At 41.8% G+C, this 27,074-nt stretch overlaps 1 protein-coding gene across 7 annotated transcripts in view; it reads right to left on the bottom strand.

Annotated features, from left to right (window-relative positions):
- Window positions 1-3,958: 3,958 nt before the first annotated feature.
- Window positions 3,959-27,074, bottom strand: part of LOC135701541 (ATP-binding cassette sub-family G member 1) — a 111,964-nt gene continuing 88,848 nt past the window's right edge. For all 7 annotated transcript variants that reach the window (XM_065222368.1, XM_065222367.1, XM_065222366.1 and 4 more), the window contains 5 exons: window positions 22,511-22,746; window positions 5,699-5,867; window positions 5,530-5,630; window positions 5,001-5,156; window positions 3,959-4,713 (listed from right to left, as the gene is read on the bottom strand). In XM_065222368.1, coding sequence (XP_065078440.1) covers window positions 4,369-4,713; window positions 5,001-5,156; window positions 5,530-5,630; window positions 5,699-5,867; window positions 22,511-22,746 — 1,007 coding nt within the window. In that variant the 3' untranslated portion in view covers window positions 3,959-4,368. The remainder of the gene's footprint in view (window positions 4,714-5,000; window positions 5,157-5,529; window positions 5,631-5,698; window positions 5,868-22,510; window positions 22,747-27,074) is intronic.

Here is a 27,074-nt window from a genome sequence, read left to right on the forward strand (position 1 = left end):
GTATCGTCGAACACAGCACAGAGTCACACGTCACAGGTACTTCTGGCTACAGCAGTTGTTGTGATCGAGGACAACCAGGGTTCTCGCTATCCGGCACGCGCACTGTTGGATTCCGGGTCGCAATGCAAATTCATCTCTGAAGATCTAAGTCAGCTGATGAAGGTCTCTAGAAGGTGGATGTTTCGATATCGGGTATCGGACAAACCGGAACAAGAATCAATCGCAAAATCCAAGCTGTCATCAAGTCTCGGTTCTCGTCATTCTCTCGAACAATGGAATTTCTCGTCTTGCCGAAGGTCACAGCTTGTCTGCCCACTTCTACAGTGCAGGCAAATGGATGGGACATACCGGCAGACATCGAACTGGCAGATCCAGAATTCTTCCGCTCGAGAAAGGTCGACTTGGGGCATCCAAGCTTTCTTCAGCTTCTTCCCATCCGGAAGAGAGATTCCACTGGGAACCGATCTGCCAGTACTCACCGAAACAGTTTTCGGTTGGATAGTGACAGGCGAAGTTACTACATCAAGCCAAGGTACGAGATATGCTTGTAACATGTCAGTATCGAACGATCTGGAGAAGTCCATGGAACGGTTTGGTCCTGCAAGGAAGTACGAGCCGTCAGCAAATACCCGCCGGACCAGACACGCTGCGAGGAGCTATTCGAGCGTACAGTCGAACGGGAATCGGATGGTCGGTAAACTTTAACTCTTTCCAAGCACAACGAAGTTCTTGCGAAACTGGGTGGATTGAGCTGCAACTGTGAAACGGCAAGGTATTCAATTGAACCTACCTGGAACGGTGGGTGAGGAATGGCGAACATTCCACGAGAGAAATGCTTAACACGATTGAAATTACGTGGCGAACAGGGTCGCCAAAATTCAAGCGCTGACAGAGGGGAACGATTGGAGAATGATTTGGGAATCACCAATCTTGCTGATCCAAGACATTATCGAGAATGCCCATAGGTCTACCTGGTTGGAGGATCCTCCCGAAGATTGGCCAAAAGGTGTTGGAAATCCACCAGAAGAGGAATAGGAGAGACGACGCAATGTGGTGGTTTGCGCTTCGTCGAAATAATATGGGTACATTTCGGATTACTTAGCAAATTTCTCTAACTAGGCTAATTCAAATGACTGTTTACCGACTACGCTACACGACAACTTACGGTGTCCAGGAGACCAAGGATGGACAGGTTTTCTTCTTAACCAAGCCGAATGGACGATCATCCGGAAGGTACAATCTGAATCATTCTCAGAGGATGCTCCTGTTCGTCCAAATTCTACTTTACGATGATTACGACGATTACGACGACGAACACGGAAGCCTGCGAGTTGGTGGTAGGCTAGCGTACTCTGAAGAAACACAGCAGATCAAACATCTGATGGTTTTGTTGACCCTCCGTCCACCATTTAATCAGCGGAAGAACAAAAAAGACGGCGAATTACCAAGCCTCAACTGTTTACATCACATTGGGTTGGAACCGAACAATTTGGGGTGGTAACGGTTCACAACTCACCGAAAAGTAGCTTGAGTGAGGAAATGCTTGTCGTTCAGCTGAGTGAGAATTTCTATCGCTGGTATTCACTGAGCATTCGTCTAAAATAACTATGAATAATCTTTGGAATTTCTTTTCAGAATTCCCTTCTCCTTCTTCTATTGGAATTTTACTTACAAGTACCTCGGAGTTCTTTCATCTTCTTTAGAATTCATTTTCAGCTCTCCTTACAAATCCCTTAGGAAAGCCTCCTCAAAATTGCTTTGCAGTTTAAGTCAGAACTCTCTTTGAAATTGCCTTGGAATGCTCCACAGATTTCTCTTATAAATTTACTTTAGTTTACTTACTCAGGTTTCTTTGGAATTCTACTCCTTACGATTCACCTGGAGAATGGAATCCGTAGATTTTCTAGATTTTTATAAATATTAATCCTCTGAATTCCCTGTAAATTATTCCAATTGATCTTTAAAAATTTTCATCAAACTTATTAATGAAGATCATAAGCTTTTAAATTTTTGCGAAGCCCTTAATTAATTTGAAATCTGGGTTCTTATAACTCATTCAAAATTCGTAGTCTTGTATATTTATTTATGTTCGTTCCAGATTGAGCATGAGCATAGACGACCATACATGTCCGAAAAAACAAACAACATATTATGCGCGATCAAGATTACCACGCCGGCAAATCTAACCATGACCAATATCAAAGACCAATATGCAACCGTGCGGATTCATACGTTATGAATTCAAACTGCATTTGATTCAGAAATGGCACATAACGACCCGGAACTCGACCACCTCAAATAATATTTATACATTGTGCTAAATGCAGACGGTCCCGAATCATATTTATACACGTTCCAGAATCTGGAAAATTATCCTTAGTTTAAAATCAGTTGAAATTATCCATGCTCCATAACCTTAAACAAACTCAATTCAAGCCTGAGAATGTACGGTATCACTGAAGATAAATTCACATAAAATTCCAGAATTATTATGTTGAAAGAGTAAAAGCTTCTTACGGGGAAGATAAAGTTAGTTTTACTATGAAATATTTTTAAATTCCTGAGAAGGTACTATGGCATACTTCAATATATTCTATTCTTAAACATTTTCTTAATGAATGAATTTGAAAATCACTGAGAATTCCAGGTTTATCCATGTAAAATAAACTCTCCTGAAGATTCCAGGTTTTCCAGATTTTTCCAAGCTCTGCTTAGGTAGTAGACACCCTGTACTGAATACGAGTTATAGGACCTACGGATGATATAAGTTATCGGACTTTCTAATTATACAAATTATCGTTATAACTTTTCAAACAATAGCTTATTAAGTACCCACCACTAGACAGTTGAAAACCAATCGTTTGAGCTGACCAGACTGCATATCGAAATTCTCGCCAATAATTAACTAACAGTGGGAGAACTAAACATAAAAATAGAATGTAATTTTTGTAAACAAAATTCTTGTACGTTTCCCAAAATAATCAATGAATCACATTATTAAAATACACTAAAAAATCAAGCCTCTGTCGAGTAGGATAGTTTGTGTCACCGAACAACGATCAAAACAACCCAAATTTCATCGCACGTGTATTAGAATGTGACGTCAACTGCCTAAGCCATAGATATCTCATAGTTCCTTTACCCATGCTTTGCGTACTATAAAACCCCTTGTCATTCCGAGATAACAAAAAAATAAAATCCTAAATTCATATTTCCGCTACCCAGTGAAACCGCACCCACTGTTCACGGTCAATCACCCTGTCGATTGAACCGATTTGTCATTCTCTGGCAAGTGCAATCTTTACACAGTTGCAAACTCATAATTTCGCCTCTCAACAACCAAGCTAAAGCCTGCGTACTTGAGAAATGCCAATTCAGTTCGATAATCCTAATCGCCAATCACTCAATCACGCGCGTCTATCGGTTGTCCCGCCATTACCCTCTTTTTTCTACTTTCAGGTGCAAAAGGCTGTTGAAAAAATGATTTCGATTCCCACTTGACGGGACCGGGAGTACAGTCGAAACTGATAACAACGCTAGCACGATGGAACCAGCTGGAGTTCGGGCACGTTTTGATAATGCTTCGTTGTGTGTGTGTGTGTGTGTGTGTGTGTGTGTGTGTGTGTGTGTGTGTGTGTGTGTGTGTGTGTGTGTGTGTGTGTGTGTGTGTGTGTGTGTGTGTGTGTGTGTGTGTGTGTGTGTTGCTATTCAGTGTCTATGGCCACGAAAATTTGGTCATCGTCTGACGGTCCATCAAGTTCAAGGGTCTTCTGCCGTGCCGTGGGTCAGAGAGGGGCTTTCTTTTCGTTCTACGTCAACCTGTAGACAGATCGAACGGTTCTTATCGCAAATTTTTACTTTTCATTTCATAATTCAGGTGCAGATTTGATTTGTAGTCAAATGAACTACGTTCGATTCACTAGGGAGAGGGAGAGAGACTTTGACGTTGATGTTCAAACATATGATTTTGGTATTGGTAGCTAAAATTAACGGTTTAATACGATACCTTTCAATGTAAGGAAAAATGTGCTATCACGTAATCACAGACGATTGCTTTACATTCTCGTTAATGGTGCTTTTTCCCAGAACGATAGCTTTAAGTAGGAGAAAGAAGACTCATGTAGGCTTTCAAGGGGGGAAAGGGATCAATGGTAAAGGAACAATGGCAAGATCGTTGGACAAGTGGTAGGATTAAAGGTCAATCGTTTCGCACGTAGCTAAATGATTGATAAGACAGCATATTTGACGTATGGAACCCCTCGGAAACTCATTGCACGTTATCATCATCGTACCAGCCGAACTTAAACAATCTACCCGAATGCTAGAAAAAGTGTACCTTAACAATATACTATGCGTTGCAGCAGATCACTACCGTTTGTTCAACTTGTACCACAGCACGAACAACGTTCCGATGTACATTGTTATCACGATCGACACAATCAGGATGAAGTTTTTCTCCATATCCACGTGCTCGATGTCCATGTCCTTCTGGAACAGAACGGGGTTCTTGAAGTGACAGTAGATTTGCGTTTCCGGACAGTACAGGTCGTCCCGGTTCATGCCGTAAACCGAGTTGAGGATCCCGTGGAAACTGGCCCGGTAGTAGCTAATGTGCCACATCCATTGGAACAGCGGGGTGATGTCCACGTACCGGGTGCAGAAGCCGAATACGGAGAACAGAACGGCCAGGATGGGCCCGATGAAGACGGCGAGCTGAAACGAATAAAACACTGATGAGCACTCGGTTGATAACTGTGGTAGTATTCATAAATCATATAAAAAAAAATAATTAGCAGTAGTTGTATAATTAAAGCTACACAACCATCCTACCATTTTTCTCCAGTGTATTCAAAACTTGCGTCGAAGCAAGTTGCGATGCATGCCATAAAACAACTCACACTCAACTTGCACGCAACTATTTTTCTCACTCAGCTCAACACACCCTCGTTTCTCACTCTCATGCGCTCTCTTGCTCACTGTTAACCCATAATGTGACTCACCTTAATCGAGAGCGTCGCCCCGATGAAGAAGCCCCACGCCTGCGCCGAAATGGATCCCGCGACGCAAAACAGCGCAAACAGTAGAAACCGATCAAATGTGTGGTAGTTCCCGGTCAGATGGTAGCTTATCACGACGTAGATCATTGAGCAGGCGATCTGAACGAGGTGGAGAGGAACATACACAAACGTTATCAAAGACAAATCATATGTTTGCAAAGAGTAACGAGGCTTTAGGCAATTAAACTTCAGCGCGGCCGCGAGTTTCGACGGCGTTCAAGCTCACATGTGTTGTTTTACAATATTGACTTTATATCTCATGTCGGACTCTTTTGAGTCAAGAAAGCGTGCGACGAAGGAGTTGTCTGGCAAGAAAAAACATGACCCACTGTTCAACGAGACGGGCCTCTGATATTTTGTTTATGTGATTTGAACTTGACTTTGAGTCGTCGGGTTGGAATTATGTCGTTTCGACAGCGGCGGTCAAGGTTTTGCTTATTTTTTTCGTTTTATTTGCTCTGATTATACCAACCTGGACAGGAACTTCAATGATCAACACCGAGAGAAAGTAGGGTCCCAGCTTGTACCATCGGTTGAAGTGCTCCCGGGTGAGAGATTCCATTTCGACTTGGACTAGAACGAGATTTTAGGTATTATATTCAAATAATTGCTATTGGAGGCCGATCGAACCGCAAACTTACATGATAATACGACTGCCATTTTCCCCGTGTAGACCAACATTAGCAGAGATCCGTACAGGTATACGTAATTGGCCAGCACTTGATTGGCGTTCGGGCCGACGCCTTGGTAGATGTATCCGAACAATGTTGCGATGGAAGCGTGTGCAAATAGGCGAATTCCCAGTAGGAACTGCAATTGGAAATGTGGTATTTGATGAGTAATTTTCAATCGATAAAATGCGAAATGTTAAATCGGCAAGATAACATTGAAGATGATTAATTAACGCGCATGAATGTAGTATGACCACTCGTACAAGTTCATGTGATTTCGAACCGGTTTACCGAGAATAAAATCAATTTGATTGCCATAGGGGTGAGCGGGGTGAGGATCAATTGATCTCTTTTGTTCTTATATTATACGGGATATATATTGTGATTGTCTATGAGAAACCATCTGTCTCAGAGAATACTTAACCGGTTTCAACTGCAGGAACAATGTATTCAACCATGCGCTTGACCGGCGAGTTCAAATAATAGAAATATTAATAAGCGTTACTCCGTTCTGTCTGTAAGTTGTAAATTTGATTGATGGTTTAACTTCATCAAGGGGTCAGACAAATTTTATACATATTTATAAATATCATCAAATATTTCAAAATTTAAACGTATATTTCCAAAAAGTAGCACAATGCTTGTTCTAAAAATACTATTGTTTTGCAGTCTGTATGAAAAAACTGAGCATCAAAACATGTTTTGAGAAATTTAGCCAAGTGCACATTACATATATGAAACTGCATGGAAAATAACTTACTAAAAGCCCTTTTTTTGTTGCCTGGGAGGTATAACTGTTAGGGCCCATGCATTAATTATGTCACGCTAAATCGAGGAGAAATTTACCCCCCCCCCCTATCGTGACATTTTTCTTATACCTAATGCATTTCTTGTCTCAAATCTTAGACCCCCCCCCCTAGAGCGTGACATAATATATGCATCAACCCTTATAGTTAGCCATCGATCTGTCAAAATAAATTTGTTGTGATATCGACACTGTGCGTTCATAAAGACCAATGTCGAAAACTAGTTGAATGTGTAATGTGGTGTTCGTATTTCACCGCAGTGTTTATCTTTTTACACGAAACAGCTGTTGTCTGTGTGATCAAGGTAGGCCGTGCATCGAAACTGACGTGTTTTGAAATTGCTGCTGCTTTATTTTCCGAGATGTTTATTGAAAATTTAATGCAATAAGTCCTTTAACTGGTGCATTTTGTACACCTGAAAACTTTTTCAATAATTTGGCGTGTGTTTATTAGTGCTGTGTTCGGTTATTTAAAAAAAAAATAGAATCGAAAGAGTTTTTAAGATTACCGCCGCCGTGAAACGTTGCGAAAAAGCAGATCTCTTCTTCTTCTTCTTCTTTCCTTTATTTAACGTCGGTTTCTGTTCCGCAATCTAGTGCCAATCACCGACGGACATCGATTGCCATCCATTGACGGCAATCGAATGTGCAGGAAGGCAGCTTCCACACCTGCGTACGATATCGCACCCATTCACAACACACATGGGCCGGGACCAACGGCTTTACTTCCCTTTCGAAGGAAGACGTGACCAGAGATTTTTATGCCTCAGAAAAATCCCACCGACCTCGGCTGGGATTGAACCCAGACCCAGAACACCACTACACCACCGGCGCCGGCAAAGCAGATCTCCACTGAATTTTCTAATGTACGCTGTTGAATCGTGTCCGTTTGGGTTTAGTTACAAGTGCATAACGATCCGGAAGCCGGAAGTTATAAAATAAGTCCAGGAGGTAACGGTGATATCCAGTGGAAGTAGGTTAAAATCGAACGTGCAAATTTTCTCCAGCAAAGTGCTGCTGCCTGCAAGCCAAAATGGGCGCGTATCTATCGGAAACACTCACAACGAAGGATTCGAGCGAGGAGGCAATTGATTTGCTTGCTTGCGGTTCCAGCTCGATGCAAGGCTGGCGCATCAGCCAGGAGTAGTAGTTTCTAGTGAAAGAAATGATCTCCATCACATCACTAAACATAACCACGAGCAATGACGAGGAACTGCATCCCAAAACCCATGATAAACAAGGAGCGGATGCATCCAACGAAACTTTTAAGCGCAAAAGAATCATTACCAACATAGGAAAAAAAATACAACGGCGCCGGTGGTGTAGTGGTAAGCGTGATTACCTCTCACCCCAGCAGGCCTGGGTTCAATACCAGTCGGCGCCGCCGGGATGTTCTGAGGCACAACATCTCTGATCACGCCTTCCTTCGGATGGGAAGTAAAGCCGTTGGTCCCCGGTTCATGAGTTGATGGGTCGATAGGTAGGGTCCAGGTGTGGGAGCTGCCTTCCTGGCACGTCGGTAGCATTTTTGCTCAGCACGGAAAACAAGATCGACGGAAAAAACAAACCAAAGGAAAAAAAAAAAAAAATAGGAAAAAATTCGGTAAGATCCTTCTATTGCATTATTTTATGAATCTTCAATATTGTACAAATATTTACACATTACACACAACTACACATAGTAACTCGGAGCGTTTGGTACGGTATGTCCACGCATACTTCCACCCCTGTAGATTCAAGAAATGTTCCCATTCATTTCCAAGAATCATCTTTGCGGCAAATACAACGCAGTAGGCCTGGCCGTATTGATGTTTATATCATATCTCAGATATGCTGTAAACATCAATTAGACAAGCAAAATGATTAGACCTCATCTAACCTAATCATTTTCCAGGATGCTGCGCTTGTATTAGATTTGATTAGATTAGAAACAACTCTTGTCTGTGATGTCACCTCTGCTGTTCGCGGTATGGAATGTTGTGCTGACGTGACGTCATCATTGTCGGAGGTTTGGGCAGTGGAATCCGCGTGATTCAAGTGTGGAATTCGGGGTAATAAAATATGACTCGCGATTATATTGTACTTAACTGAATTGCGTTTTATTTGTAACTGATCGATTGCAAAAACAAAGAGATAGAATAGGGTTACCAACTCTGTGACATCGCACTATATGCCCTGTGGGGACAAAGCGGTTCAACACTCCTCCTCGATGTTCAGGGTTGGCCGGCTGCTTCACTCCGGAGGCCCAGCATTTCGGAAAACTTCCGAACCTTGACAGCTCCCAACGGTTTTGTCATTATGTCCGCGACCATGTTGTCCGTTTCGCGATACTTCAGGATAATCTCCCCTGATGATGAAAGCTCTCTGGTGAAGTGATACTTAGTATCTATGTGCTTGGAACGAGGGTTCTGCTTCTCCAGAGTAGCGAAATCCAAACAGCTTTTGTTGTCTTCCCAAACGATGGTTGGACTATGTTGTTCCTCGTTGAGCTCCTTCAACAGCCTACGTAGCCACACAGCTTCTTGTCCAGCCTCTGCCAACGCCACATATTCGGCTTCCATCGTTGAAGTAGACACGCATGATTGCTTGCGACTTCCCCAGCTCACAGCTGCACCGCCAAGAAGAAAGACGAATCCGCTGTTCGACTTCCGATCGGCAGTGTCACTTGCCCAATCGGCGTCGCAGAAACCCTCCAGCTTCAGGTTGCCAGCATCGAAGTACAATCTGTAGTCCACCGTTCCGCACAAGTACCTTACAATCCGCTTGAGTTCATTCCAATCCGCTTGCAAGGGGTTGTTGATCTTCCGGCTCAATATTGACACTGATGCTGCTATATCAGGCCTGGTATTGGTGGCAATATACAGCAGCGATCCGATCAAACCATGATACTCGACGTTGTTCGCCAAGCTCTTCGACTCCAATCTGCTCTTGTAGTAGCCAGTATCCATCGGAATAGTCGACCGTTTCGCCTCCTCCAAATCGTAGACCTTGGCAATCTTCCGGATGAAAGATGCTTGGTTGATTGAGTAAACTCCATCCGCTCCTCGTTTCACACTGATCCCAAGAAAATGACGGATTACTCCCAAGGAAGCGATGTTGAACTTCTTCCGTAACTACTCCTCAACCTTGCGGATCTCCTCCTGCAGACGACAAACGACGATCATGTCGTCCACGTATAAGAGCAGTTACATTCGCTCTCCGCTCCTCAGATCCTTGATGAACAAGCAGGCATCCGAGGCAGACTGTTGGAACCCAATGCTAATGAGGAAATCCTTTATAGTATGGTTCCAAACCCGAGCGGCCTGCTTCAGGCCATAGATGCTCCGGTTTAGCTTGCAGACCCAGTCCTTCTTTCCGGGAACTTCGAAACCGGGTGGCTGAGCCATGAAAATCTCCTCCTTCAACTGGCCGTAGAGGTAAGCACACTTAACGTCAATATGCCTCACCTCCATCTTCTTGCTGCTCGCCATAGCCAGTAGTACCCGGAATGTTTGTTGCATCGCAACCGGCGCGAACACTTCCTCGAAGTCACGCCCGAATCGCTGAAAACAGCCTTGCGCTATAGCCCTGGCCTTGAAGCGCACAACTTGACCATCCGAATCCTCCTTCTTCTTAAACACCCATCGACTACCAACGGGTTCGCGCCCCGCAGGAAGCTTCACCAACGCCCAGGTATCATTTTCTTCCAGGGAACACATCTCCTCCTTCATCGCTGTCAGCCATTTCTTCTTGTCAACGGAAGCCATCGCTTGCTCGTACGTCGTCGGTTCTTCACTGCAGTAGGTAGCTAGGCTAACCTCACCTACTGCATAGTCGTTCAGCCGCTGCGGAAGAACACACCGCGTGCTTCGTTGCGATCGGCGCAGACCACTAGCTTCTCCTCCTGTGGCTTCACCGTCCGTATCTCCCGCTGAATCGCTTTACTAATCTGATCCGGAATAGAAAGATTCATCGCCGTCTTCGTTATCTTCTTCATCCTCATCCGGGACCACTTCCGGAATCAAATCCTCTTCGGTTCGGCCGATCACGACTTCAACATCCTTTGAGCCGCAATCTCCTTCTGAACGGATCTCCGCTCCCAGTTCCAGAAAGTGAGCGTCTCTGCTAATAGTAACCCGTCGAGTCTCCAAATCGAGGAACCGATACGCCTTGGCTTGGCTACAGTAGCCAATGAAAATCATCTTCTTGGCCTTGCTCTCCAGCTTTCCCCTCTTCTCGCTTGGGATGTGGACATAGGCCTCGCATCCGAAAACTTTCAGATCCCGCATCACTGGCTTACGTCCGAACCAGCGTTCAAACGGCGTCCGGTCGACGGAACGGGATGGCAGCCGATTCTGGAGAAACGTCGCTGTCGACACTGCCTCACCCCAGAATTCCTTCAGAAGGTTGGCATCGATAAGCATACACAATGCCATTTCTTGGAGGTAACGATTTCTTCGTTTGGCTACCCCATTCTGCTGAGGTAGTGTACTCAGTATGGGGTAGTGTACTCAGCTTTAATGCCTTCCTCAGCGAAAAAACTTCGGAGCTCGTTGTTTACGAACTCGCCACCGTTATATGACCTTATCACCTTCGGTTTCCGGTCGAATTGGTTCTTAACCATATTCACAAATTCCTTGATCTTCCCAGGCACATCAGACTTATTTGCCAGAAGATAGACCGTAGCATATCGACTATAGTCGTCGATTAATGTGAGGAAGTATTTGTTTCCTCCTGGGGTGACGTGCTTGAACGGACCGCACACGTCCGAATGCACTAGCTCGAGTATTTCCGTTGCACGCCTCTGCACTACCTTCGGGAACGACTGCCAGTGCAGCTTGCCTTCAAGGCAACACTCGCACACCAGCTTTATCCCGCAATCAACCACCTTCATCTGGGTGCCGAGCTCCTTTTTGTTGATCAGGTCCACCACGTCGTAGTCCCTGTGGCCAAAACGACGATGCCACGTATGCTGGCAGAAATCGGTATGCCGAGCAGTAGCAGCAACCATAGACCTCGCAGAACATCTCAACAAATACATCCCGTCGCACAGGTCGGCGACGGTCACCGTATGGCCCTTGGTATTTCGGATTCGACATCCATGTGAATCGAACACAACAGAAATATTCTTAGCTACTAGCTTACTTACTGACAACAGGCTACCTTCCAGCTCTGGAACGAACAGGACATCTTGTACCTTCACCTCTTGATCCTTTCCGTTGCCGTTCACGCACAGCAGCATCCCGTTGCCGACGCCTGCAGCAACTGTCTTCTTCCCGTTCGCAAGAGTAACATCGACATGCACGTCTTCCACCAGCTCCGAGAAAAATCTCCTGTCGCCTGTCATATGCTGCGACGCGCCGCTATCGACGAACCAGTAGCTCTTCAAACCGTTTGCAAAACAGCACTTCACCTCCTCGGCATCGGTGGTTCGACCTGCACTCGCCCAGAATAGTAGGGGTGCACCGGAATCCTGTGCTTGCTTCGCCTTTGGTCCATTGGAACTCCTGCTGCTTGCTGCTTCTGGTTATCCGGCTCGCCTTTCAGTGAAGCCAGATACTTCCGGCAGTTCTTGCGATAATGGCCGGGCTTATTACAATGGAAGCAAACCTTTTCCGCAGACTTCGATTTCGCCATCGTCTTCAGTGCCTTGCTGTCATCGGAGCTGCGACCACGATCCATCCGCTTCTGGTATTCGTCTCGAAGTTTTGACTTCATCAGCTCCATCGTAATATCCTCGTCGGGGCGACTCTCGAGCGCAGTCACCAGGCCATTGTACGTTTCCGGAAGGCTTCTCAAAACCATGGCAACTTTCATCTCCTGCTCGAGCTCCAAACCAGCCGCCTGCAACCGATCAAAAAGCTCCTCGACGTCCAGCAGGTGCGATTCCATATCGCCTCCTTCGTGCAAATTCTTGTTGCATAACTTTTTGAGCAACGAAATCCGTGACGTCACAGTAGCCTTTTCGTGGTGCGTTTTCAACGCATTCCACATCGCACGCGCACTCGTTGCATTTTTGAGCAACCCTAGCTGATTGTCTTCGATGGTGAGACCGATGGTAGCTTTGGCCCTTTTATCCTCCTTCGTCCACTGCGCAGTGACGGGCTCGGGCTTGGCCTCGTCAATGACATGCCACAACTCCTCACGAGTAAGCAGCATCTTCATCCGGAACTTCCAAACGTTCCAATTCGTGTTGGAAAGTCTCGGGAACGAAAACTTCGCAGCGTCCGCCATCTTCCTCCACCTCGAGAAAAAAAATCCTCGTGCGCGCGACTGACCGAAAACTTAAAACGCGTAAAACTCGGAACCTCCCGATTGTCCGCACAAAAAAACTGGGCTCATAACCTGTCGGAGGTTTGGGCTGTGGAATCCGCGTGATTCAAGGGTGGAATTCGGGGTAATAAAATATGACTCGCGATTATATTGTACTTAACTGAATTGCGTTTTATTTGTAACTGATCGATTGCAAAAACAAAGAGATAGAATAGGGTTACCAACTCTGTGACATTGCACTATATGCCCTGTGGGAACAAAGCGGTTCAACAATCATTCGCTTGCGCAGCAATGTTAACAACATTTCTGCTTCTAACACCAGCAAGCTGCCTGCTGTTGCAAACCTTGTATGATTGACATCGGGTAATGCGGCCTTTCATTTTTCGACTAGCTCTACAGGGGGTTTATCAAGGGTTATATTTAACTAGTATTTTCCAGAGACAATATTGTATAAGAGACGCGCGGAGAGAACACAAGTAAATCTGGTTGCACGGCCAACTAATGTCTTTTTCTGCAAGGTTTGGCAACCCGTAATTTTGTGTTTACTTCGAGTGACTTTTAATTTGAGCGGTTCTCGTCTGCTTCAACATCACGGTAAAATGAATACTTTTTAACCGCATCTGTAGTATCGCTATTCAATGGAAGTATTTGAAGAATCAATTTTTGACAACTCTGAGTGAAACCACATTGGAGGGTTTATTCTACGGAGCGTTGTACAACATTATTTAATCTGCGATTGTTGCTTCCTATCATGTAAATATGAGTGAAATCTCTCTTTTGAAGTCTTTCACAAATTTTACTTTCTTGAAAAATTACACCGGAAGCGCCTTGATCTTTGTTACAGAGCCTGTGTAGATATATTTCGTTGCACTGGAGCAAATATTTCGTGAGAACATAACGAGGGCCTCCCTTAGCTCAGTCGGTAAAGGCGCAGCTACAAAGCAAGACCATGCTGGAGGTGGCTGTGTTCAATTCCCGGTCCGGTCTAGGAATTTTTCGGGTTGGACTTCCCTGGGCATAGAAGTATGATTGGACTTGCCACACAATTATACCAATGCAAAAATGGTACAGGCATCTAAAGCTCTCAATTAATAACTGTGGAAGTGCATCTAGAACACTAAGTTGAGAGCACGCAATAAGCTCATATGCGATATGCAATAAGCTTGAAATGCAAATAAGAAGAAGAATAACGAGAATACAGCTGGTGAATAACAATAATATTCCCTGTCCAATTTCACTTTTCATACGCAAACCTAATTATAATTATTTAAATCTCAACATTTAACCAGCGTCTGGTTAAAAATCTCCTTAATAAAGACAATCAACCTCAACAATAATCAACACCAATCTCAATACTTCCCACGCTATTCCTCGTAAAGTGCTCGTGTTTATTTACATTGCTCGATTGGAACCGCGTTTGGCGGTACGATTGAAAATTTTGGCTTCAGTCTTCGCGCGTCTCTTATTTAACATCGTCTCTGGTATTTTTTAGCCGGTCAGAAGCCAATCAAGAGCGTTATTAACCAGTAATTTTGAATATTTACAGATGCAGGGCTGGTAGTGCTGATGCGATATAATAGTAGTGACTTTAGTGACTAAAATTACGGAAATAGTGACCAAATAGTGACTTGTAAATACTAAATAAGTAACCATTTATATGGTAACTTAGAAATTCAAATACGGGTTTATATTGAAATAAACTTTTTATGTCATGGAACTTGAAATCAAATTTCATAAATTTCTCTAATTTAATCGAATCTCACAACGGAATCTCCTGTGAAGAGCATTTGAAGTGATTTGAATAATTTACTTTTGCTTACGTTGTACATGATGACTAGCAAATAGTAATTTCCATTTTTTTTTTATCTTGAATTTGATTCTGCGTTCGAAATCTTTAAATATTTGATATATCTAGGTAGATAACTTAAACAATTTGCTATGAATTTTTCACAGAATTCCTTCAGAATGATCTCTAGAACTTTTTTAGAATAATTCCCCTTCTCTTAAACTTAGAGGCAAATCAGCTTTTACAAACATAATATTGCATTCTTGAAATTCTTTGCCGAAAAATCAACAAAATTCTTGGAAGTAGATTATTTTCGTAGTTGGAAATGCTTAACATTAAATATCAGAATTAAAATGGACATTGAATATGATGAGGATGATGAGGAGATGAAAGTAAAGTAGATTATTTTCGATTTTTCATTGATTCTTCTAGGAACTCCCTGAAGGCTCCTTCCATAAATCCATCCTTATAATTTCCATGCAATTAACCTCATAAATTTCATAAATTTCCGCTTAGAACAAACATAATATTGCATTCTTGAAATTCTTTGCCGAAAAATCAACAAAATTCTTGGAAGTAGATTATTTTCGTAGTTGGAAATGCTTAACATTAAATATCAGAATTAAAATGGACATTGAATATGATGAGGATGATGAGGAGATGAAAGTAAAGTAGATTATTTTCGATTTTTCATTGATTCTTCTAGGAACTCCCTGAAGGCTCCTTCCATAAATCCATCCTTATAATTTCCATGCAATTAACCTCATAAATTTCATAAATTTCCGCTTAGAATAATCTTGGACTTCGCCCTTGCATTAAATTTTAAATTCAATTCGCATTCTCCTTAGAATCCTCAGAATTTTCAAAACAAAAATGCATCACAAGCTTTGAAACTCGTCTCAGAATTCCGTTGGGATTGAACCCCCAAAATTCGATTCCATTGGAATTCTTCTCGGAATTTATTTCGAACTCTTTAGAATTCTCTTTGCAGTATCGTCAGAAATCACCCCAGAATTCTTTTAGAACTATCCACGTTACAAAACAAGTCCAGGAGGTAACGGCGATATGTGGAAGTAGGTTAAAATCGAACGTGCAAATTTTCTCCTGCAAAGTACTGATGCAAGCCAAAATGGGCGCGTATCTATCGGAAACACTCACAACGAAGGATTCGAGCGAGGAGGCAATTGATTTGCTTGCTTGCGGTTCCAGCTCGATGCAAGGCTGGCGGATCAGCCAGGAGTAGTAGTTTCTAGTGAAAGAAATGATCTCCATCACATCACTAAACATAACCACGAGCAATGACGAGGAACTGCATCCCAAAACCCATGATAAACAAGGAGCGGATGCATCCAACGAAACTTTTAAGCGCAAAAGAATCATTACCAACATAGGAAAAAATTCGGTAAGATCCTTCCATTGCATTATTTTATGATTCTTCAATATTGTACAAATATTTACACATTACACACAACTACACATAGTAACTCGGAGCGTTTGGTATCGTCCACGCATCCTTTCACCCCTGTAGATTCAAGAAATGTTTTCTCAGAATCATCTTTACAGCAAATACAGCGCAGTAGGCCTGGCCGTATTGATGTTTATATCATATCTCAGATATGCTGTAAACATCAATTAGACAAGAAAAATGATTAGACCTCATCTGACCTAATCATTTTCCAGGATGCTGCGCTTGTATTAGATTAGATTAGATTAGAAACAGCTGTTGTCTGTGATGTCACCTTTGCTGTTCACGGTATGGAATGTTCTGAGAATGAGAATTCTTTTAGAACTATCCACAGAGACCATCTTTGGAGTTCACGGGATTTTCATGGAATTTTCATCCGAGCCCACTTAAGTAACATTTCAGAAATAATTTTGAATTCTTATTAGAATTTGACCTAGAATCCTCATCCAATCATCATAGAATTCTTCTCAGAACTCTCGTTAAAATGCACTCTCATTTGTTTCTCTCAATTGTTTCGGAGCTGAATTTTGTCTCAAATAATTTAAACAATTATCAAAAGCGACGCTCGTATGTGTTAAACCAAGTTTAACTATATAGGTAAACCTGGCTTAAGATTAAAGCGGAGAAGAAGAAATCGGTCCTAAGAGCACTTAATTTTTCATGAGACCTTCGTAGTCTGTACTTTGATATTCTTCTCCGATATATCTTGGTGTCATCCCTAGAATCTTTTAAAATACTCTTAAAATCTACTTTGGATTTTTTAAAGTTCTTAATCATCCTTGAAAGACTTTTGAAAATCTATCACAGACAAATACCTTTGGAAAGTTACAATTTATTTTCTGGAAAAGGAGGTATATTTTTCCCGATTTTTAATCGAAATTGTAGGCATTTCCCAACAGATTTCCTGGTGTTCAAAAGTTTTGCGGTTCACTGGTCACCCTGGTTAAAATTTTCAATTTTTTAACAGATATGTCTATTTTGTTAAAACTACTGTAGACTTTCTTAGAGCCAAGTACTCAATTTAAACATTTTGTTGATATTTTTAAATTTCACTCTATTTTAGTAGTGAAAAAATTACTTCCCTAAAAATAGTCACTTATATAATTAGGGAAATAGTGACTTTAGTGACTTTTTGGTGTAAAAAGTGACTTTTTAGTGACTGGCTTTAAAATAGTGACCAAATCACTAAAAAGTGACCTGCTACCAGCCCTGCAGATGTAATATTTCTTAGTCTCTTTGATCTGGTTGAATTAAATTCGATTCATTACGTAGATGTAATTGCATGCAAACAATTCGAAGATTTTATGTTTGCGTTGAATAGGTGTAATAAAACATTTTATATAAATAATAATGTTCACTGTGTCATAACAAAAGTCAACTTATGAGTGTCATAATACATCAAGAAATATTCTGTTGACATTTATAAAAAGTCGCAATTCAGCTAAGAAAGCTAGAAACATAACTAGGGTAGGTGTACCAGTTTTAGGCCCTAGTGTTCGTCGAATTGGCCTTATCTCAAATTTTACATTTCAACACTCTTTTAAATTTGTTTCGATACAAGGTTAGAACATGGTACAATGGCCAAAAACTGGTACAATTATCCTTTGTAAAATAGATTCAAACGATTACTTTCGCTTGTAAATAGTGCTTATTGTTGCTAGAAAAAATAGCAGTTCCAGGTAAGTTTGAGACAGCTAGCTGGGAGCCCAAGGATGGGACCTTAGCCATAGTGAACTAAAAAAGTTTGCTGGGAACGCCCTTCCTTTGCCTTTTCGATCAATCTTTCCACTCAGTAAAAAAAAAATTTAATATTACATCAAAGTAGATGCACTTCAAGCAACCGGTGGAAACTAGCGATTTTAAATTGGCTCACTACTTGACTAGCCTATTGGTACCAAGCAAATCGATTAACGTACCCTATTCTAGTCAAAGTTCTAGTACTACACTATGTTTGTTTTGATTCGCTTTGAAAGTTTGACAGATAAAATGAGGGGTTCGTGGATTTTCCTATGTTTTGAGTGGTGCACCGATTAGATAGTACCAGAGCTGAGCCAAAAAGTTAAGCATTTTTCTTCGGGACCTACTAGTCTTAGAGTTACCTCTATGACCCTACTGCTTTTTCTCTGAGATGACTACGTTGGTCATGACGAGAGCAGCAAAACAATAGTTGGGTAAAGAAGAGTTGCATTATAACACGCCATTGCCTGGATATGCTTTCGACAACTTGGGGGCTTTAGTTAGTGATGAAACATCGCTAGAACTTTTCCACAGCCGCAGATAGCATGAGCAAGTCAAACGCACTATTCTACCTCTGGATTTGAGAGCATACCTCAAATCAAGCTAAACAATGCATTAGGTCCGATGTAAAATTTATCGATTCTCTTCATCGACTTTCTCTTTTGGGACTTAACTGGCCATGAGGATGCAAAGAGAAAGTCCACGAAGAGAATATGTAAATGTGTTCAGCTTGAAATTCCCTCTTCCATCCAGGGTTCCTTCCATTCATTTTGGCTAAAAAAATGTTTTATAAAATTATGGAATAATAAGATATTATAATAATATTTTGTTTGTGTAAGCAACAAGAAAAGATTGTGGAGTTTGTGTTTGACACATAATACCAGCCAATGTTGCTGCATGAGAGTCGCAATAGCTTGCTTGCTTGAGCTTGAGCTTGAGCTTGATTGACCGCCCACGGTTGCTACTCTGTTATTGCCAGATCAGCTGTAATTACACAGAGAACCAATAGATAATGCTTGGGACTAGCAATCATCCTCAATGTGTAAAAACTGGTGATCTTAAATTAGGCATGCTGCATGCTGCATGAGAGTCGCAATAAGCGATTTTGTCATTTATCTCACCCACTCTTCACTCTTCACTCTTCGCGAAGAGGCGATCAGAAAATCGCTCATTGTGGCTCTGTCAAAGCTAAATTTACAGGTTTTATGTGTCAAACACAAACTTTAAAAATTTGTCTTGTTCCTTACACATACAAAATACCATCATAATATCGTATTATTCCATAATTTCCTAAAACATTTTTTTAGTCAAAATGAATGGAAGGCACCCTGCTTCCATCAATGTATGAGCTAGGTAAAGGAGTGCGCTTTTGATTAGTATTGTCGCATTAATGGCCCTTCGTTCAATTTCAACTTCTGTTCAATTGTCACACTGCTGTACTCTAGCGGAACTATCAATCTATCACAGCGTTTCACAATCTTCCTTTTTTTTCTTCTTTTTCTTATTTTGAACTTTAATAAGCTCCCAATCCATCAATATTGAATACAGATGTAGTTTTTCTATACATTTTGATGCTATATTATACATATGATTAACTGAAACGTAAAAACAGATTGACATGAAAAACATGAAAAACATAAAATTCCTACGTTCGGTCGTGACCCGCCAGTTGGATCGCGACCCATATTAACTCTAACTGATAAATGATCGCACTAAAGCTTCGAATTGATATAAGTATAGCATTTCCTCCCAACTCTGAATATCGTAAACTTCACGTATGAAGTAACAAAAAACACTTTTAATGCAATACAATCAGTTCTGGCAGTAATTTTGTCCACATTTAAACAAGAAAGCAATTTTGAAAATCAACCAATTAACCACTTCATTCGAGCAGTTAAACTGACGTTTACTACCACTCGAACTTTGAAATAAAACGTTTTTTTGAGATTTTTTTCTTCTAGAACCTCGAGAAAAGTAGCCAACATTTGTACGCTTCATATAAAAATAGAAATTTTTTGGTCCAATTTTGTGAAATCGCTGGTAGAAAGTCACGCCAAAACTGCTTGACAAAATGGTCAATTAGCAACTGAATCAAAAACTATACCGCAGTTGACTATTCCTAGGAACTATCACAGTTAAGTGAATCAATTTTCGGAAATTATTCTACAGGGTGATTCAAAATAACTGTCACCGATTTCACAAATATGCAATTCTCAATGGGTAAAATGGGTATATGTTCAAGTATTTTTGTTTTAAGTGTGTACAAATATCAGCTTGTATTGATAGTAGGATTTGAAATTTCATTCGTTTGTGATTTCAAGCAGCCATTGACGTCAAAATGGAGAATGGCATAAATCTTTAAAAAAATCGTGTGTTATCTTTTAGAAACTGAAATTTCTTCGAAAGAATGTAACATTTATTTTTGCATCATTATAGAGGTACAAAGGAACCATGCTTGGAAAATCCGTTCAATATCAGAGCTTAAACGCATCAACAGGACTCAAAAACTGCTGGAACTAAAGCGTGCGTGCCAGCTGTGGTTAATTTTCATGACAAATGTGGCTGATAATTAAGGTAAAGGGAGAGAGATTTGGAATAAACTCTGCTTAGTTGAAGATTATATATGTAGAATATCTGGAATATAATGATATCAAAAATTCATGCAAGCGTTCAATCGTTATGACCATTTTAAAAAGGGACAGTTATTCCGAATCACCCTGTAAGTGTAGTAAAAAGTTGAATCAGCATGGTTGCAAATACTTATTTTGCATAAAACCATATATTTTAGGAATAATGAAATCAAAAGATAAGAGGATGTATTTGACACAAGGGGTAGGTCACTCCGCACACCAATCTTGGGTCATCTTTTTTGTCAGTGTGCCGCAGATGTACCGATTGTGCCGATCATAGAGCAAGCTGCGATTGTTTGTAAAATACCCATCCCGGCAACCCGGTATTTCTGACACCTTGAATGTTTTGGTTTGAAATCGCAAGGATAAATCGTATTAAGAATGACGAGGGAAGTGGTGGGTGTGCGAAATTTTGATGTTTTGTATTCAAAGGATAGTAAAAGTCCTGTGTTTTAGGGTTCTATAATGCCCTCAAAGGCAGACCAGAAACCTAGCATTTCGTGATGCGAAAACAACGGTCTATCAGGGGTCGTAAAGAGTTGGAACCGGTGGGGAACATTTTTGGAAATCGACTATATTGTTTTGTATGAGTTGCAGCATTATTTGAATTAAAGGTACTAATGAGGTCTGACTAAATGTCTCTTTCCCTTGAGCCCACTCAAGAGCCTACATTTCGTTTTCAGATCTATAAGTGAACTGCTGGTCTGAGTTCCTCTGGTATATTCACTTAGAGGATGTTCCTGAATATACAGTCAAACAGCACGTACTGTTGTGAACAACTTCAATAATTAGCTTGGGACCGAAGATAGTACCAGAGCTGAGACAAAAAGTTGAGCAGGTTTCTTCGGGACCTTCTGGTCTTAGAGTTACCTCTATGCTTTTCAGTATTGTCAGCACGTCGGAGGGATCAATAGCTCTCTATGTGACTACAAGCTCGCATGCTTCGACGACGCGTGTTACGACATATATGCCTTCACGGCGTCATATTTATTCCCACAAAATTTGCATTAGCTTGCGCAGCGCACAAATGGGTTATAACATTTCAACAAATGGATGCAATTTTACCCCAGTGTGTATCGGAACGTATTCTATAACGCCCACTGTGCAACGACCGAGAATCCCATTTCCGTGCTAATGGCAGTAATTTCCATTAGCGCCTGGGATTCCAACTCACATTTCAAGCACGCGCACGGCCATTAGATTCTACTTTTCACCAACAAATCCAACAGATGTCGCCCCACAGTGGTGGAGATTCTCGGTTATTCAACAATTCTTCTAGCTAAGTTATATCAATCGAATATACATATCAATTTTACATTTCATTACAGTACAATCGTAAAACAATTTGTTTTAATGGATGGTGAATATACCCATCATTCTCAAGTTGATTTTCCACCAGGCCATTTGAATGCGACTCGCCCTCTCGTGGTGACTACTGTCAGAAGCAGTGCGAAATACCTCATTGGACAGAAATTCCGAGCTATGATGCCCACGAACAGTTCTAATGAGGGCGAGAGGCGATACGCGGCGGGGAACTAAATCAATCAGACAACCTTTCAAATTGATAAATGAATAATGAGATTGTGTGCAAGTGGAAACCGGTTTAGGAACTGTGTTCAAACCGATTTATCATCAGCACATGCTACAGGTTGTAAATCATCTGACCGATTTGCAAGGCAGCCGGCAATGAAATCAGCGAACGGGATCAATCGGGTAAATCACAGTGATTACGCTTCTCTTTCACAATGCCGGGGTGTCAAACGGCTCACTATGGAATTATAAGACCGGAGTTATTTAACGCTTCAATTACCGCATTTAACAAAAGACTGCACTTTAAGATTGTGGCGTTTTTCATTGTTTGTTTTTTTTTCCTTTTGTAGTGACTCGTCGCATGATCATTATGACAACTTAGCACGGAAAATGGAGATCGCTATCGGAGCAATTTAACATACGCGAAACGAAGCGCTACAGGGAACCTCCGCATTTAAATCGTATCCCCATTTTATTTTTCGCGCCGACTTCCTGTTGACGTGCGTTTAACAAACTTGCGTGATTTAACAGTGCACACCATGGAGGAGTGAGTGGGGAAAGAATTAACACAACTTACATAATTCCGCCTCAGCATTAGCAGATTCCGATAGAGCAACAGTAGAAACTGCATCACCAATGACGCCGGCATGGTGTTATCGACAATCTCCGGACACAGCTCACTGTCTGGGGAGTCTAGGGTTCCGCCAGCGATGCCACCTCGTTCCTTGATTTGAAGCAGCTCGTCCACTTTGCTGGCGGCAGTGTCCTTTGAATCAACATCGGAAAAGTCAAACCTGGCCACGACGGGTTTCACTGCAATGGAGAAGTTTATTAGAAATTTGCGGTTTAACAGTGGCGATTATTTGCCAGCTTGAATTCATATTTTTGACGTAGACTACATCTTACGGGAAGGTACAGGGGGTAGATCTTAAATCTAAAATTGCGACGGTCACAAAAGGTGTTAGGTTTTGAACGCTCCTAACTTTGTTATTTGTAGATGAAATTGAAATAAAAATACAGCAATCGATCGCAAATTCAGCAATGCGCTGAAATAAATCATTATTAGTATTGACTTCTTCAACCATCTTACCCTTATCTTCAACAAATGTTTGGAGCTTGGCTACTTCCCTGCATGTTGGAAGTTAGCCAAAGTGATTCCAATACACAAGCCTGACAAAGATCCTACCAGTGCCAAAAGCTATCGCCCCATCAGTCTCTTGTCCTCCATCTCGAACTTATTCGAAAAGTTGATACTCAGCCGTCTACTGGTGTTTTCAAATGAAAATAACATCTTTCTCAAAGAGCAATTCGGGTTTAGGAAAGGCCACTCTACCATCCACCAACTCGCACGGGTTACTAACATCATCAAGCGGAACAAGTCCGTTTCCAATACATCTGCCATGGCATTGTTGGACGTCGAGAAGGCGTTCGACAATGTCTGGCATGATGGTCTAGTGTACAAGCTGCATCGATACAACTTTCCGAACTATCTCGTGAAGATCATCAAAAACTACTTGTCGGGCCGATCATTCCAGGTCTACTTGAACAATGTCCCCTCTGATACGTTCAACGTAGATGCAGGAGTCCTTTAGGGTTGCCTGCTTGGGCCTATCCTTTTCAACATTTTCACGTCAGACGTACCTCCCCTGCCGGGTGGTGGTATCCTGTCTATGTTCGCAGATGACATCTCCATCATCTATAAGGGTCGAGTGATCCGTGCTCTGGCAAGTAAACTACAATCAGGCCTGGATGTTCTGTCCGACTATTTCAAGAGCTGGAAGATTTGTATCAATGCAGCTAAAACACAAACCATTCTGTTTCCACACTCGAATTCACCTCGGCTTGTTCCACCTGTTAACGTCAAGGCCCACCTTGATAGCACTCTCATTGAATGGTCGCGAGAAGTAGTCTACCTTGGTCTCACCCTTGATAGCAAATTGCTATTCCGAACCCATGTGGAAAAGACATCCACCAAGTTTAACATCTTGATCAGGTCGCTCTACCCTCTGATAAACAGGAAGTCCACCCTGTCCCTCAAAAACAAGCTTGCTGTCCACAAGCAGATCATTCTGCCGGCTATTGAGTATGGTATCCCAATCTGGGAGAGTTGTGCTAAACAAGGTTTTAAATACTCATTTCAGCTAAAACAATGTTTTTTTTTAATTATGAAATAATTAGATGCTTCGATCATATTTTGATATTAATATATCGATATTGATTTTTGGTAAGATACAAGAAGAGGTTGCAAATAATCTGTTAGACACAGCGAATCCAAACACATAAAGCAACCAACGATACAGACAAAACGGTTGCTACGACTACCATGACAAACTCGCTCTGTAACAAAGCTCGATCCGAGTGGTAGAAGGATAATGATATATTGCTTGCCTGCTTTGTTGCAATATACACGGATGAGGACATATGAATCGGGAAAAGACATAACAAAAAAATTCCCATTAACACACGTGTATCATCTTCGGCTTTACTTCGTGAAGCAGCTTGCCAACAATTTGCTCGTTTCCTTCTACCGCCCCGAATGAGTTGGGTCGCACGAGCTGCTTGTCATGAAAAAGAACGGTGAAGATTATATCATTATTGTTTTCCACTTCTGACATAGCGTTATTATTCGGTTCGTTGATCGCTTGTTATTTTGTCATTTGGAGATATTTTTGATTCCTTGGTTAGACATATTAAACCTGTTTATTTCACTTCATGAGAGTCACATCCAGAGATTTTTCACACACTCACTCACTCAGCGATCAGCAAATCGCGGATTGTGACTCATAGAAAGCAAAATTTACTGGTTTTATGTTTCAAACGCATACTGTGTAACCTCTTCTTGTAAGTTACAAGTAAAACATGTCATCATACCATCTTTTGGTTTTATTATTCCGAAAAACATTATTTTAGCTGAAATGAGTATTTGCAACCTTGGTGCTAAGTGCCACCAACTAAAGCTTCAGATGATCCAAAAGAAGATCCTCAGAATGATCCTTAACAGTCCAACACGAACTCGTAATTCTGAGATTTACCACCTGGCCAGCCTTCAAACACTCGAGGAGCGAAAGACGTCCACGCTGTAAAGGTTCAGAGTCGCCTGTCTGCGATCAAACCACCAGATCATTCGTGATTTTGCAACCTAGTTAAAGACGTTAGGTAGGTTTCTGTGCTCAAGTAGGTAGGTTATCAAATTTTTTAAATTGAAACGAAAACAATCCCATAAAAGGGTATCCTGTATATTAGCGCTAAACGCAATCATCACATTAGAATAACCAATTAACTAGAACAAAGATGAAGAGCCAAAGGCTAATCAATTGAAATGTTAAACTAAATGTTGAAACATGAAAAACCAGAAAATAAACGTAAATTTTGCTGTGGCATTGTAAGTCCCTCCTACTTTGAGAATTATGCTATGAAACGGCTTGCTATGCCCCAGATCCATTTAAATTTCCCGGATTTTGTGCAGATCGGGGGCGGAGCATAGCGAGCCATAGCAAGGTTCCATAGCAAAATTATCCATGTAGGAGGGACTACATAGTCTACATAAATTATGCATGATTCTACGAATACGCTGTAAAGTACATAATGATCATGTTATAGGGTTGACCTCCTAATTGGAGAAGATGATCATTATACCATACCATTACCATTATACCATTATATCATAATTGACAGGCAACACTGCTCTGTGTGCGTAATATTGACAATTATCGGTCGTGATTTTTTCTGTTATTTTCCGTGTTTTTCAACTCCGTAAATATTATTTCCGTTGTTACGTCGTCCAGTTAAGCTCGGTTAACGAAATTCGTGTGTGTACGTGCTTGTTTATTTGTGCTACGGTGATATTTTATCCCATTCCGCGAGTGTTTTGTTTTCGTCAGTGCGATTAAACAACAAAGGCCTATTACCTCCCCACGCCGATTTTCTCTCCTGAAGCGACATCTGCTGGCGAATAGCGCGAACCAACATTGCTTTGTGGGCACATCATCATTTTCCAAGCATACTGGTAGGCGATTTTGGTTTACATCAACGCGGTACACATGATGGAGAAGGCTTGCTCAGAATGTTGCCAAGCTATCGTTGGTATCGATCAAGTGGCTTGTCGTGGTTACTGCGGTGGAATTTTTCACATGACGTGCGCTGGTGTGTCACGAGCGCTTCTAAGCTACTTTACGTCGCACAAGAAGAATTTATTTTGGATGTGCGTGAAGTGTGCCGAAATGTTCGAAAATAGCCATTTTCGTTCAATTTCGTGTTGTTCACATGAGCCGTCTCCGCTTGCATCGTTATCGGAAGCAATCAACGAACTACGTACCGAAATTAAACAGCTTTCAACCAAACCCGCCACTCTTCCTGCTCCTCCTGCATTACCAAGGCCTGAACCCCGGCCCCCTCAAGCTCCAAAGGCACGTTACATGGCAAACACAGCAGCTCAATACGGATCGAAAGAATCAAGTCAGAATATTGTCACAGTTCAAAACTCTACTGTCGGCAATGACAAATTCTGGCTTTACCTGTCGCGCATCCGTCCCGACGCAACGAACGAATTGATTTCGGCGATAGTGAAAGAATGCTTGGAAACCACCGTTGATCCTGAAGTGGTGAAACTGGTACCAAAGGGCAAGGACACCGCTGGCTTGTCATTCATCTCTTTCAAAATCGGCCTCGACCAGGATTTGAAGACAACGGCATTGGATCCCTCAACATGGCCAGAAGGAATCATGTTCAGAGAATTCGAAGATTATGGTTCGAAAAACTTTCGGAAGCCATCAGAAGACTAATCATTGCAATCATTACTTGAAGACTCCCAACCTGCAGCAACCGACTCCACCAAAACTCACCTCATCACTGGGATGCACGCCTGAAAGCCTCATGGAAGCCCCTAATCCTATCGTCACAGTCGAGCCATTCCTGCCAGCGTCCTACAGCCATCCCGGTCCTGTGCACGATATCGGTGAAGGGGTCTTCCAACCAGCTATTTCAGGCAAGTACAAAATCGATTTGAACATTTCACTTCCGGTAATGCCCATCGCTTCCAGCCGTTCAACGCCAGGAGATCAAAGTTCGAAACCTCACCGATGCTTCTCGGAGGATCTCGGCGAATTCAGTCGATCATCGTTTCCTACCTTCTCATCATCAGC

This window comes from Ochlerotatus camptorhynchus, unplaced genomic scaffold (genome assembly GCF_037179485.1).
Source record: "Ochlerotatus camptorhynchus isolate MF236.1 unplaced genomic scaffold, CSIRO-AGI_Acam_v1.1 ptg000167l, whole genome shotgun sequence".
Classification (NCBI taxonomy): Eukaryota; Metazoa; Arthropoda; class Insecta; order Diptera; family Culicidae; genus Ochlerotatus; species Ochlerotatus camptorhynchus.